General features: G+C 40.7%; 1 protein-coding gene across 1 annotated transcript in view; it reads right to left on the bottom strand.

Annotated features, from left to right (window-relative positions):
* Positions 1–2,408: 2,408 nt before the first annotated feature.
* MTHFD1L (methylenetetrahydrofolate dehydrogenase (NADP+ dependent) 1 like) overlaps positions 2,409–14,409 on the bottom strand; it is a gene marked incomplete at both ends in the record, with an annotated part of 153,330 nt that continues 141,329 nt past the window's right edge. Inside the window, one exon of the mRNA XM_082306166.1 lies at positions 2,409–2,498. Coding sequence (XP_082162292.1) covers positions 2,409–2,498 — 90 coding nt within the window. The remainder of the gene's footprint in view (positions 2,499–14,409) is intronic.

The following is a 14,409-nucleotide window of genomic DNA, read 5'->3' as shown; positions in this document are numbered from 1 at the left end:
AAACTGCACACTAAAACAACTGCTCTCAGCTCTGCATGCATGTTTATAAGGAAACATCTGCAGCTTTTCCATAAATCTCTCAATATTTTTCAATTACCCCATCTTAAAGATTTGAATCAGTCCTAATGAGCTGGCACAATATCATATAAACCCTAAGAAAGGAATTCAAACCAAGCGGGGGGAAAAAAAAAAAAAAAGAATCCCTCAATTTGCCATCATAGAAACAAACCCACAAATTGGGCATTGTATCAGCTACAGCGTGGGCTCACTTTAGTGAGTGTGTGAAAGCAAAGAATAACACCCAACTTCTCTGCAGAAAGTAAGTAAGTTGGGAGTAAAGATGATACAGGAATACTGTTTCTCTCTTTATCCAAAACAAGGAATGTACAAATCTAGCACATGAACCAGATGAATTTTAGAGCTGATGAACACTGACTACCTTGTGTGGTGCTCACTGGGTATTACAATACTCTCAAGGCATTTATTGAGATTGTTAGAGGTAGGAACACAGGTGAGTATGTGCCTATATTGATGAAAAATGTATATGATCAAGCTGTTTTTTTTCTTTAACAGGCTTGAACTTACCGAATCATTCATCTGTCTGATGCCACCAATACCTCCATAATGAAATTAAAATAATTTATTAACAGTTGGATATACACACTATTTCCTATCTGATTATGATGTTTTTGTGACTTTGTTAGCATTTCTTTTTACATCTGAGAAAACACCATCGCTGACTAAAAGCCAAGTTTAACATTTTCATTTCGTGCACAACTTCAAATGAAAGACCTTCACGGTTGGAAGGGAGTATTTAATCTGCTTAATTATCATTCTTCAAAACTCACCAGCCCATGGTTTGGATGGATTTGTGTAAGACTAGGCAGTAAACACCCGATTAAGCAGGCTATGTGAATCTGCATATAGCTTTTACATTAGGATTCTACAGTCATTTCAAATGATTCAGAAGTAATTACATGACTGACACATGATGAATCAATACGTATGCCTGAAGCCATCAGACATATAACGCATATCAGTAACAAAAATGGGACATATGCCAAGAAGTGGTGTGCCTAACACTACCCAGCAACAGAACAGTCAGCGACGGTTTGCATATACGCGAGTAGTTACCTGTGCATGCTGGTTAACTTTCAAGCTAACTGCTTTTTACTTGTCTTGACTGGTACACACGAAATGGCAGAATCTGCTTGCACCAGATGTCATGTGAATGCGGTGACATTCAAGCACGGGCAAGTGAACAGTTAATTTGGTCTGAAGAGTAATCTCGTTGGGTTGTGCAAACCTCTCCCCTCCTCCGAACAATCCGTCAAAACACAGAAACAGAAAACAAAACCCAGTTCTCTCAAACCAGAGTAGGCAAGGATTGCTAGAGCAGGGCTCAAGCGCCTGGGTCCATCTGCCTCAAAGCTGCGGCTGAGCTGGGGTCCCATCGCAGTCCTGTTAGCTCATAGTAATATTGTTGTCCAGTGTAAAAGTAAGCATTTTGCTCTCCAGACCGATTTACTGGGGGAAGGGAGAGAGTTAGTGTGATGAGAGGAGAGAGTCCCATCACAGATGCATGTGGTTTGGTTCAGTCAGGGTTACGTCCTCTCTTACTCCACTTATTATGTTACAAGGTTAAAATGGAGTAGCATGAAATATTTTCATAACAACTTGGATTTTTAAGTGACAAACATGTGCTATGCAAAATTAAAGCAGGACACCAAGAAGATTAAGAGAAGGGGAGGAGGTGGCAGGAGAACTGCAGCCTTCAAGGAAAAGGGAGAGAATCCAGCATGAAAAACAGACAGGCTGAGAGGACAGATTTGTGTTCCTGAAATGCTTATTACCATATTACCATTTGAGAAAGCTGACAGCAATCAGGGAAAAAAGAAAAAAAAAAAAAAAAAAGAAAAAAAGAAAAAGCAAAGCTCATGAACAAGCTGAGAAACATCCCCCCGATATCTAGGTAATGACAGAAACACACTGCCACATGAGAGTAGTATCAAAGATGAACTAGATTATTTCTTTTGAGGCAACTAACATGACATGATTTCTTCAGACTGACTTCTTCCGTAGCCAAGAGTGGTACAATTGCAGAGCCAGCTCCTCCTTAGGCCAAACTGACAGAGCCAGGAAATCCAAAAGGCACCATCAGCGTGCACCATCGGTGTACACCAGCAAAGTGCCGGCCACCATTCAGCAAACGAGAAACTCGTGTGATAAAGTGCACGTTATGAAACATTCCCCCAAATCTCCCCAAATTGTGTGAAGTCCTCAATGAAAGCAGGGGCTAGATAAACTCCTGACAACCTTTTTCATATACACACTAGAGACAAACATCCTTCTCCAAGCTGGAACAGGAAAACAAAGGCTGTTGACTGACCTGAATTTGGACGTCACTCTCAAAACAATCCTTTCACTTGCTCTGTGACGGGGTCCAGGTCAATGTCATAGAAGCACGGCCTTGTGGGCAGTCCTGGCATGGTGCTCATCTGTGGGAACAACAAAACAAAGTTATACTCCTGCACCTGTAAGCAGATAATCACTCCACCCATGTAAACCTTAGACTAAGAGAAAGGCTGGATTGTTCATCGTGGACTCAACCGCAGATGTGATCTTCACCACATTTTTTGTTTCTGTTAAAAATATCAAGTTTGGTACTTTTTTGATTCATTTTTAAGTGTATGCTTCTAAAAGACAGGAGAGAGAAAATAAAAGCCACAAAATATAGGCTAGCACAGCAACCTAAGAATAAACTCCTTAACAAAATGAAGACACTTTGGGACTTATTTGTTCCTCAGAATATTTATCCAGAATATTTCTCCATTTATATCTACTGGGGAAAAAAAAAAAATCACACAGCAAAGGGCGAGGACATAATTGCCTGAATTCACCTGGTGATATGAGTGTGTTGAACTCAGACCTCTCCCACAGAAAACCAGAATATAGGAGCAGAATTAATCACAACACTTTCATGACTGATTACTTAATGTAAGGAACAAATTGAAACAGTTGGACTAAACATACATGGATTACAGTTGAATCCTAATTTACTAGTTAGGATTAGCAGGTTGAGATATGAAGCTAGAGCAACCCAATTATCTCAAACTATGCATAATTAAGATCCTGATCTAGCATAAGACACCAGCATCTGCATACTTTTAAACATGTAAATAGTTTCATGGACTTAAATTACACAGTTAACTACAGCTCTCCTTGTGCTACTTCTTATACTATTATTTAGAACTGGCATTTTAGCAGCCATTAAAGACACATGGGTGACATCGAAATCTTGAGGTGCTGGTCCATGATAGCTCAAGCCACTTTAAATCAGAGGTACCCCAGCTTCTCACCTCCCCTGCCTCAGGACTCCAACCTTCTCCCTCATGAAGGAGATGAGCAGGTTCAGCAGAACAATGTTATTTTTTGGTCTGCTTCATCTTCTCCTGTTTCAGCAGCTTGAGCCAGGAGGGGCTTCCCTGGCCCCAGTGCCAGAACTGGCACAGGGTAAAGGCTGCAGCTGTGGGGCAGTTTTAAGGCAGGACCACTTTGGATTCATACCCTAAGTTTTCCTAAGGTGACAGTTAGAAGCCCTGAATATCTCACCATATTTCCACTAATTCAAGACACACTAAAGATAGCATTTGGGCTTAAGAACTGCATAAACCCTTTCAATATCTTAACCTCAGAGGCGGAGGATGGCCGTGCTATATTAGGTCCTATATTAATACTCAAAGAGATGAAGGACATTACAACCTCTGGAAACAAACATGGAGTTCAACTCAGCTCAAGTGTTTGCTTAATAAGAGCCTTTAAGCATTGAAACTTATTTAACAGACGCTAAATTTTGAGGAACAAAATTTTAGCTGGGGCAAGTCAGCAGAGCTCATTAAAGTTGGTGGTTAATCTGACCCCAGGAGGTAACTTTCAGCCATGGCTGTGCAGGGAAAAAAAAAAAAAAAAAAAAAAAATCAGCACAGTGTCTTGAGTACCAGAAATACTCCAAACACAATAACCTAAGGAAAGGGTCAGATTAGGGTATGTTTTCATCATGTGAGCTGAAACTTGTTGCTGAAAGGGGGCAGTTTCACCCTGTGAGCCCCTGGGATGATTTCCCCTTGGAGCTGGCTCTGGCATTCATCTTACTGCAACCAACCTCATTTAACACACTGAACCGATGAAAATACATGTTTTTGTGGCCAGGGTTGGTTGGCTGATGAATTAAATCTGCTTACTGCATGACCTGATCACCACCAGGCCACTGGCTGCAGCGGAGCTGCCAGCGCACACCGTGGCCAGCCATCACCTCCCAGCAGAGAGCACAGGGCTGGGTGGCTTCCTCCCCCTGTCCTCCCTAATTCCCCAAGGAGCACAGCTCAGCTGCGGTGTTTTCTCTGGCCAAAAGTAAGCTCTAACAGGCTAATTGGCCTCAAAAGAGGAAAAATACACAATCACTATCCTAGCTCCTCCAGAAAGCCAGATTTACAGGCCCCCCTCAGGCTGGAGCAGGCTGTATTTCTTTATAAGTCAACCTGTTCTGCTGCATATTCAGTGATTGAGTTAGCATCTCCCTTACACTTCAGCTTCGTTCCAAATGCTCATGTAATGTTTCCATCATGGGAATACAAGCAAACTGTAAGATCTCTCCACCATTTGCTCCGGAGAGCTCTGCTGCCATTTCAGAGGTTAATCCCACGTTGGGAAGGAGCTCAATACCAGTGCAGCCATCATCTCACTTGAGACATCTAGCTTGGAGAAAAAACAATGCAACAAACTCTTCTAGTGGACTCAGTACATTTCCTCTGTTTTTAAATATAGTCCTTCCTGATCTTTTGTTATTGCACGCAGTAGGATTAAAAGACAAAACTGTCAGTTTGCATTGACCAAACCCTGCCACTGATTGCGTGACATCATTTTATTGGCTGACATTGCCTTGGCATCTTAGCTAAGTACTAAAACACCTTGTTACTATTCTTTATCCGTTGGCCACACTAGTTGGACGATTACATTATTAGGGTTACTGAATTATTTTCTGTCTCAGATTCATCCCAGTCTATGAGTTAACGCTTGACAAGAAACTGCCTTAATGAATTACATTTCGCTGGGAGGGGAATGAACAAATTGCCAAAGACAACTTTCTGGTTACTCTGCGTATGGCAGTTCTACATCCGAAAGTAAAAACTCCCAAATTCCTTTTTTTTTTTTGAAATATATCTACAAGTTGGGCCAGTCTTCATTTTCCCTGTCTAATAAAAACAAGAATCAGTTTTGGGGAGTTTTTCCTTATTTTTTTAAAAGAAATGTCAAAAAAAACCCCTACATGTGTGCTTTGGGTTTGGTTTTTTTCATAGGCCCAGTTCTACACCGGTGTAACTCCACTGCATTAACTAATGGAAATCTATTACATCTATAAAATGCGAATATCAAACCAGTTTATTGCCAGTTCAGGGAATACAACTATTCTCATATTGAAAATTTAAGTCAACAAAAGGGAATGAGTTAATCTGAATTAAAATTACTGCTGCATAAAATGAAGTACAAGGCAAAAAAAAACCCACAGAGGAAACACTTTGGGACAAATACCTGTGTGAATTACAGAGCAAAAATAAAATACATCCTGTCATTTTCCCCATGGCCCAGACTTTCAAACAGGCAAAGCTGTGTAGATATATGATCATTCCTCTCTGCTGTTATTATTTGGACAGACAGAGATAACATGCAGCAGAATCTATCCCTTTTTCATTACTTCAGGGTCAATAGGAGGAGACGGCTGGCTGGCTGAGGAGATTACTACCAATTATTCCCTCGCCAGCCCTCTATTTCTTTCTTGCAGCCAAAACCGCACGAGAGAAAACAGGGGCTCAGTCACTGCGGGGCTGAATCGCGGCTTCAGCTGACCGGCTTCCCACAGGGCTGCGGGTTCAGAATGATCCTCTTCCCTCTCGCTGTTTTCCACGATGCTGAATGAAGGCATTAACAAGTGAGTTCACAGGCTGGCCTTAACCGCAGCAGGCACGACCCACAAGCGTCCCTTTCTCTGCCCTAAGTAACCGGAGCCTAGATGTTTGTGCACGGAGGCGGGGATGCTAACCTGCCCCCCCGCTGCAGCGCATACCGTACCTGCACAGTGGCTGGCAGACTACCTCCACCTCGCCAAGGCTTTCAGAGATAACTACATACTAAAATTACTTCATTTCTAAAACTTGAAAAAAAGTAGAATGAGCAATGAAAGAGAAAATATGTCTAACATTTAAATCACCAGTAATTAGCAGGTATGTACAGCATGAAAAAAAAATACAGAAATTTACAGTCATACAGCAGCTTGCCAGCTATCTCATACAATATACACCCTCTATATATTGCACGGAGATCAGCACAACTCTCCAATCTAATATAACAACATTTGGGTTATAGATTGGTAGCTACGCAACATCACACGGCGTGGCTGTGAGAAAAGAGCAGGGTAAGCAGCAGTGAATGACAACACATTATCCACTTAAGACCACAAACTGAATTTAGGTAGCCAAAATAATCACTACTTAACTTGACCAAAACTGTTACTATCACACTTCCCCTGGGAGAAGGAATATATAAGGCATAAACTTTGCACCTGAAGACTTAATGCAATTCATGTGAATGCTTTATGCAGGGGAAAAAAACCCAAAACATTTTATGAAGAATTCATCCAGCTGCTGCCCAAAGTATATCATTTAGGAATTAATAGGAGCTAGTTTTGGAGGAACTCGCTGGAATCAACCGTTTTCTTCACAAACTGTGCAACTGTCTACACATCCATGAGAGCAAATCAACTGCAGAAAGACAATGTGAAAGGTACAATGCCTATTTATTACTATGGCACTCATGTTTAGGAGGCAAAAGCAGCAAGTCTTACAGTCAGCTATCCTGAGGATCATTTATGCTCCTGGAAACGCACAGCTGGTGGAACATAAAATATGACTTTAGTTAGGAAAGCCTGAAGGCTACTGTTATTTACACTAGGCATTTATGATCTTCCAGCAGTTTACTTACATGAATAAACAAAAAAAAAAACACATAAGGAGCTTCCTCACAAAAGGAGGATGCCAGTTATTTTTCAGGAAGCCATATGAAAGTGCTGTTCCACACCCTCTCCAAGAACACATCCACTGTTGCTGGAAGAGTGACTACGTTGAGCTTCACTGGAGTTACTTTTAAATTACAGTTACGCGTTGGCTTGTAATTTTAGTTGGCCATAAGGTCTCTGTAACAGTTGCACAGTCAAGCACTAAGACTCTGCTAGCCAGGTTTGTTATGGTCCCAAGAGGAACTATGCTGCTTAGCTTCCTTTTTTATCATACAAATGCCTATCAGTGGTTGACATATCCTGCCTTTTACTTCAGGTGTGTATACCTACATACATATATATATATATATATCTTTTTTTTTTTTCCATTTATCTATATGAAAAATCCTAATAGGACCTGAGATCACCTTGTCTGGGTTAGCATAATGGCATGATTTGCAAAATAGATGTAGTCCTCAGGACTGTCTAACTCATGTTTAGTGTCTTCTTCACCTATAAGACACGATGTGTCTGTTTTACAGGAGTAGCATGGTTTCTAAATAGAGAAAGAAAACCAGAGGAATCCGTACTTAAACAAAGTAGGAAAAAGAGACAATTGGAAGATACCAAAAAAATCAGCAAACAGCTTATTGAGGAAACCTCCCTGTTCTGTGGCTTATGGAGTTAACGTTGCATTTGACAAGAAATGCAAGTAATTCACATTATCTAATTGTGTCCTTTTGTTAATTAAACAAGTTAAGACAACCCACAACCATTTCAAACTTGAAATACTGCAGAAAACAGATGTTGTTTCTCAAGAGAATCTAGCATACACATGGCTGCGGATAACTCCTCAATAAAATCTGATGGGGTGAATTGCACATCCCGTACTCCCTCCGCAAGAAACAATACAAGAGGAAATTCAAGAATAGCACTATAAACCTGCATGCATTACGTTCAACGTGTCAGAATGTGTCGGGATCCTGAGGTGCGGCATGAAGGAGCTACGCTTCAGGGTTTCAATAATGTTTCCTAGTGTGAGTTAGAGCTCTGAAAGACAGATCCACTACCAGAAATTTGCTCCCCTGCAGTGCATCTGTCAGTCTCAACCCACGCGAAGCTGAAAGGAAGAGCTTTCCTCTCTTCTTCTGAAGAAATCCCTCCAGGTCTCCAACCTTGCCTGCCTTCAGGCACTCTATCTCCAGTGTCAGACTGCTCCCACTGACACCCGTGGTGCTGGCCACGCACTGGAAGCTGGCACCAGGGGAACTGCAATCCGTGGGGTGAGAGAGAGATTAACAGTCACCTCACTGCACTGCACGCTTGGAGAAGTGAGTGCAGATCTTATTACTGGAGGCCTTAGGGTCCCTGCACTCTCCATTTTAAACCTGTATTTGGACATTTTTCATGACACTATCCATGCAATGAGAGTAGCGGGTAGGACTACAGTGCTCCAAAGCATGGGACTGTGCAAACGCTTCCAGTGAGTGGTCACTTATTTCATCTTCAAACTGGACTGTCCTACACCGCACAGAGGCACTCAGTGTGCACTGAAGAGGGAAGCTAGTGCACAAAAATTAGGCAGCATATCCTAAGTATCTCCAGGATCAGCTTGTAGTTTGTTCCACAGAAGCAGAAAACTCCCCCGCTGTGCAGAGCTCTATCACTTCAGAAGCAGCTCATGTTTTGAATGACAGAATAAAAAAAAATTACATGAAAATAACAGAAAAGAATAATTAAGAGTATTGTTTGTCTTAATTAAAAGAAATGCAACGGAATGGCATGGCCAAAACAGAATAAGCACAATATAGTCTACGCCCTCCCCCACTGCCCCGCATTAGAGAGGAGACCACCACCATACCAAAGACTGAACTGACACTCAAGTGACCTTTCACCACCTCTTAAAAGCAAGCAAACCTCAAACTCTCACATTAGGAAAAGCAGATGCACAACGGAGGCAAGCTGGGGCTTCCTTGGAAAAGTATCAACTTTTAAAAACAAACTAATAAATTCAGCCTTGGAAATGGCAATAATTTCTAAAAATCTACTTTAATAGCTACATAATGCTTAAGAAAATGTTATCATCTCATTATTTTTCATTGCCTGAAAATAACAAGGATTTCTAAAAGCAGCTAAGCCACAATCTTTAGTCAGTGTTTAAATAATGGTTTACTTATAGGTTTTAATGAAAATTTGCCAAACCTGATGATAGCCAGAGGAGGTAGGGAGAGCGAAGATCAGATTTCCTTCTCAGGAAATCTTTAACAAAAAAGGATCTTGTTGCAATGTATAAGAACAATCACAGTAAGAAACTCGACACATTAGCAGCTTTCAAAATGATCAAAATAGCGTTTGAAAAGATGCTGATGCTGCTCTGACATATGCTGTAGTATTCCTTGCAATAAATGGCTCTGTTTCACTGGCGTGCTGACTGATATCAGGTGCAGAAGTCCATCTGGCATCAATTATTCTATTATCATTGTCTCTTACTTTAATGTCTCCACATTCTTGGCAATTGTTTGATTTTGTGAAAGGATTTACAGCGACAAAATGCATGGACATTGCTCTTCTGCTATCAGCATCTGGATGAAGTTACAAAAGTACTGAATATTGATTATACAATCCTAATTGACCTTGATGCCAGGTGCTCAAGTGAGGCAGAAGTAGCTTGTGCCCTGCCACATTCTCTGAGGGATTACCAGGACCCTACAATTTACTCATCCTGAGTGGAAATAGTCTGAATCTGAAAGTGGTCTCCTGAGCACCCTAAGGAAAAAACCAAAACCCACACAACAGTCCACATCTGTCCAGTACAGCTTTTGGAGAGACCTGTGGGTGCATATCCCAAAGGAAGCAGGGGATGAGAGGAATTGGTCAATGCTTGGTTGGCCAAGTTCTTGGTAAAATACCACCAGTGTAATACCACTGGAATTCAAATGTTGCTGTTAGTGATGTGCTGAAGCACCAAAGACCCAGAACCAGCATTTTGCTAGTTATTAAATAAAATATTTAGGCATAGATGTAATCTGTAAAAGAACGAGCAATTTTCCCGATTAAGTAAAACATTTGTGTCACACGTATACGACTGCAGTTCCTCTCAGAAGAGTTGTCTCAACTCATTTTCATCCTAGACGTTATAAAACCATACTTGAAGCAGAAGAAAATGATCCCCCTAATAACAGCACAATGGGATCAATATTTTAAATTTAATAACAGCACAATGGCATCAATATTTTAAATTTTACTTGAAAAATACATCTGCCTCTGAGGTAACAGGTCAGATGGTGTTAGTTCAGTGCACTGTTTTTTTCATACCATCCACAGCACAGCATGATGTTTCACAGGGTATTCAGAGCTGTTTTCTGCCTCAGATAGTTAATTGATAAACAAAATACTAAAAAAATGAAAGCTACAAAAACCAAACAAACCCCCAAAAAACAAATACCTCGCCCCAAAAAAACCCCAAAACAACACAGAGGAGATAAAGGGGGAGAGAAAAAAACAGGGCTACAAATTCCAGGTGACTTGTTCCAAAACACCTCCCTCCATCCCAGCCCACTCAAATCCATTTCCAGGAGTAATTGCTCCCTTGGCCAAGGCCTACATCCTGATTTTCCTTTCCCCCTCGGGCTTTCAACAGAATCCTTGGCAGAGGATTCTCGCTCACTGCCTCTTGTACAAAATCACTTCCTCAGCCAGAAGAAATCCTTCCCTCCAGCTCACTCCTGATGTCAGAGGCTCCCAGGGCTGTTCCCATTCTTGATGAGTGTCCAATACATCAGACAGTGCTGGAAACGCGCCTCTGAGGGAATAAATCCAGAGGATAAAGGCGTTCCTCTCATGTGCTGTTTCAGCAACAGGAATATCTGAAGTATCTGATGTTCGCGGGTACATAACCCTCCTGCTTTGTCCAACGCTTGGGTCTCCTGGTGAGCAGGAGGTGTCCAAGCTGCGCTAGCAGCTCAGGTTCTGCTGAAAGCAGAGCAGGCTTTGTGGTACTTGGGGAGGAGAGGTCTTGGGTGGACCCATCCCAACTACCTTGCATTTGCTCAGGGACCGGGCACCCTTCATTTCCTCTGAAACCTGTTTATTGTTTACAAATACTTTCTCTAGAAGGGCCATTCCTCAAACACTGGGAGCAAGTCCCACTTTGTGCTCTTGATCTTCACTATGCCATTTTGTTTAAAAGCTTCATAACTTTCATACGAGACTTGACTTGCTGGTCAGACAGCCTGACATGTTAACACAGGAAAGCGCAGAGCCTCAATTACAGCCCAGAAACTGGAGATGGTGGCAGCAGCAGACTATGTAATGCAAATATGCATGTTTGACATGCAATAAACTTTATCCTTCCCAGTAAGCCATGCTAGGAAGAGCATCAGGAGCATCATCCAGTCATTTCAATGACAAATAACAACACGGAGAAATCCCAAAAAATTGTATAACTATCGTGAATAAAAACACATTTAAGTGCTGCCATACTAGCCCTCTTGATTACAATTAACTAGATCCACTGACATTTGAGTAAGTAAAATTCCCTAAGAAACACTGTATCAGGCAAAGATGATGTGTATATCTATCTATCTGTCGATCTATATGTATCTAGGAAGAACTGCTTGTAGAGAAAGTAAAGGGATTTTAGCAGAGGACCACTTAAAATTAGTTCTTTTTAATTGTTAAATCACCAAACTGGCTTGGTCTCATTATATGATTTAAACTAAGTGCCAGTGATGACCTTTATAATACCAAAGGGTGTGAGAATTTTGGAAAACACCTGAAACAACAGGAGTTGAAAAGAGTGGAAAAGGAGGTGACTATACTTTGCTAATCCCATCTGAGCAGACACAATCTAGTTTTCAGTACTGGGAAACAATAAAACCTAGGATATACATTTCACAGGTGCAGTTCAACTTTCCGGTCTGTAGTTACCATGGGAGATGCCAGAAGGAAGAGCCTGGGGGCTTGTCTCCAAAGAATGATCAGCTGTGGTGGGCATCAACAGCACCAATTGCTATCACTGTACCATTACTGTGTATCAATCAACCTTGACCTATGAACATCTCTAATCTCATTACTTCAAGTTTCTGTATCTACTTTCTCAAGTCACTTGTTGCTTGAATAAACAATTTAAATTATTTGCTCTTTGTAGCCCTTAACACACATTATTTTGTGATAGACCGAAGCAAACAGGAAATAGACGATTACAAACAAGCACCTTACATTATAATTCTGGATGCAGCTGCTTCCTAACCATATGCAATTTTGCTCCATCTCTCTCCAGGCAAATTACTGTTTCAATATGCTGCAGTGAAGAATTCAAAAACTTTTCCTTTCTATTTGTTCCTAACCCAGATGATCCAGAATGGATCCAGTTTGGGTGGATACGAGGATGTCAAATTGTTAAACTGACTGTGTAAATCAGATATTCTCAGTCACAAGTCCATCGCAGACCATTAGCAGTACGTATTATTCAATACAGTGTGTCCTCTAAAATCATATTGGAATGTACTGTGGTTCCCTTTGACGAGGAAGCAAATAAAAAATGAAGGATATTACTTAGATCCGCAATTTTCATCCTATAGTCTATTGAACGACTATTTTAAGAGGTCTTCAAAAGGCTGCTAAGAAAAGCGAGCCTTGAAAAACCTATGCTGGAGCTCACACTTCTGGAAAATGGAGGAGCATAGAAATGCTTTGAAAAAGGCTGAAAGCCACTGACTTGTGATGCACTAGTGCCTTCAGAAGAGCCACCTTCTTTGCAAGTTGCCTGAACTGCACTAATAGCTGTAAGGAGAAAGGAAGAAATTCTAGCCATGAATGTGTGACTTAACTCTCTTATGGCAATATTGATTTTCAAAGTTTCTCTAAGGAGATACTAAAACCCTAGTTTCTATTCATTGAGAGAGAACCATAAGTTAACAAGCTGCCAGATAGATTTAATTGTCAAAGGAAACCACACAACATTTTGTTAACTGACAGAGCGCGCAATCTTTATCCTACAAACATGTATCCTTACATAATAATTTATATTTTTGTATATATAAATAAAATTATTTTCAAAGTACTTACAAATATGAATTAAATACATTAAGTACATCTGGGAAATAAATGAAATAAGATCTCCATTTTAAAAGGTGAGTGAGATAGGAGGCAGAAAAGGTTAAATGATTTGCCAAAAGGAGCTGAGGTGCTGCCAGGAGAATGGAATTTGAAATTGGTAACTCTGATTCTCATCTTAGCCTCATATAACAAACTCAAAAATAACTCTGCTAAATAGTTACATTGCATGAAACATCTTTTTCTATTACATAACGAAGCCTTTGCATCAGTATTTCTTAATGAAATACAAATTTCTCCATTTCTCACACTTTGCTCAGTATGAACTTGTGGTAAGTCATTTTTCTAACCACAGTTTCTGCAATATAACAAAGGATAACAATATATTCGTATAAGCAACTAAAATGTTGTTAAACTGTCCAATTAAAATCAACCATATTTGGAAAACCACTTTTTTTTCAGTCTGAAAACCAAACCAACCCCCAAGGAGATGTTTTGTGGGTGGCATTCAGCATTTTTCCCAAATGAAGCATATAAAAGGACAAAAAAAGTGGAAGGTAATAATGAATTTCTGCATCCCAACACAAAACAAGTTAACACAACTCTTTTTTTGTGTTTTGACAAACATCTAGTACAGGAACGATCTATGGGAACTTCTTCTCAAGCATTAAAAAATGTGTAAAAGTGCCACCATCAGAAAGTTTATTTGTGAATATACAGAGTAAATAATAAAAAGGCTAAAATAAAATGAAAACACAGAAATTAAAAAACAGTTAGAATATAATCTCTCTAATGCCAAAGTGAACAAACTAGCAGACAAAGCCATAAGCTTTATTTACTCTTATGGTATAGCCCCCTGGCTGCTCTTAATCAAAACAAGGCCAGTCCGTAATGAACTTTCATTTTTGGCAAACAAACCATTTACAACTCCACCGCTCAGCCAAAGGCATAACAAACACAACCCGCAACACATCCGCTAATGTTCAGCCTGCCTCCTTCCCCCCTGGTGACCCCATGAACGAAGGCCCCCCATGACAGCACGCTGACCTGGCCTGAAGAGCTGCAATGCCCCAGTAGCGCGTCGCTACGCACCTGCCTGGGCATCTTCCTCGAAGGGAGGCTGTTGGTGAGCAAGAGAGCTCTCCTTTGGATGCAGCCACGGATTGTGTTGCCATCTCAACATCAGCATCCCTTCCAGCAGGTGGGATTCCTGTAGTTATTCTTTTTTGAAAATTACTTGCTGTTTATTTGTGGGAAAACTCTGCTTTATCTTTGCTTCCACATCACGTTTCTCCTTTGTCAGA

This window comes from Platalea leucorodia (assembly GCF_965183815.1).
Source record: "Platalea leucorodia genome assembly, chromosome: 3".
Lineage (NCBI taxonomy): Eukaryota > Metazoa > Chordata > Aves > Pelecaniformes > Threskiornithidae > Platalea > Platalea leucorodia.
The sequence above is the reverse complement of the archived record's forward strand: the minus strand, read 5'-3'. Positions and strand labels throughout refer to the sequence as shown.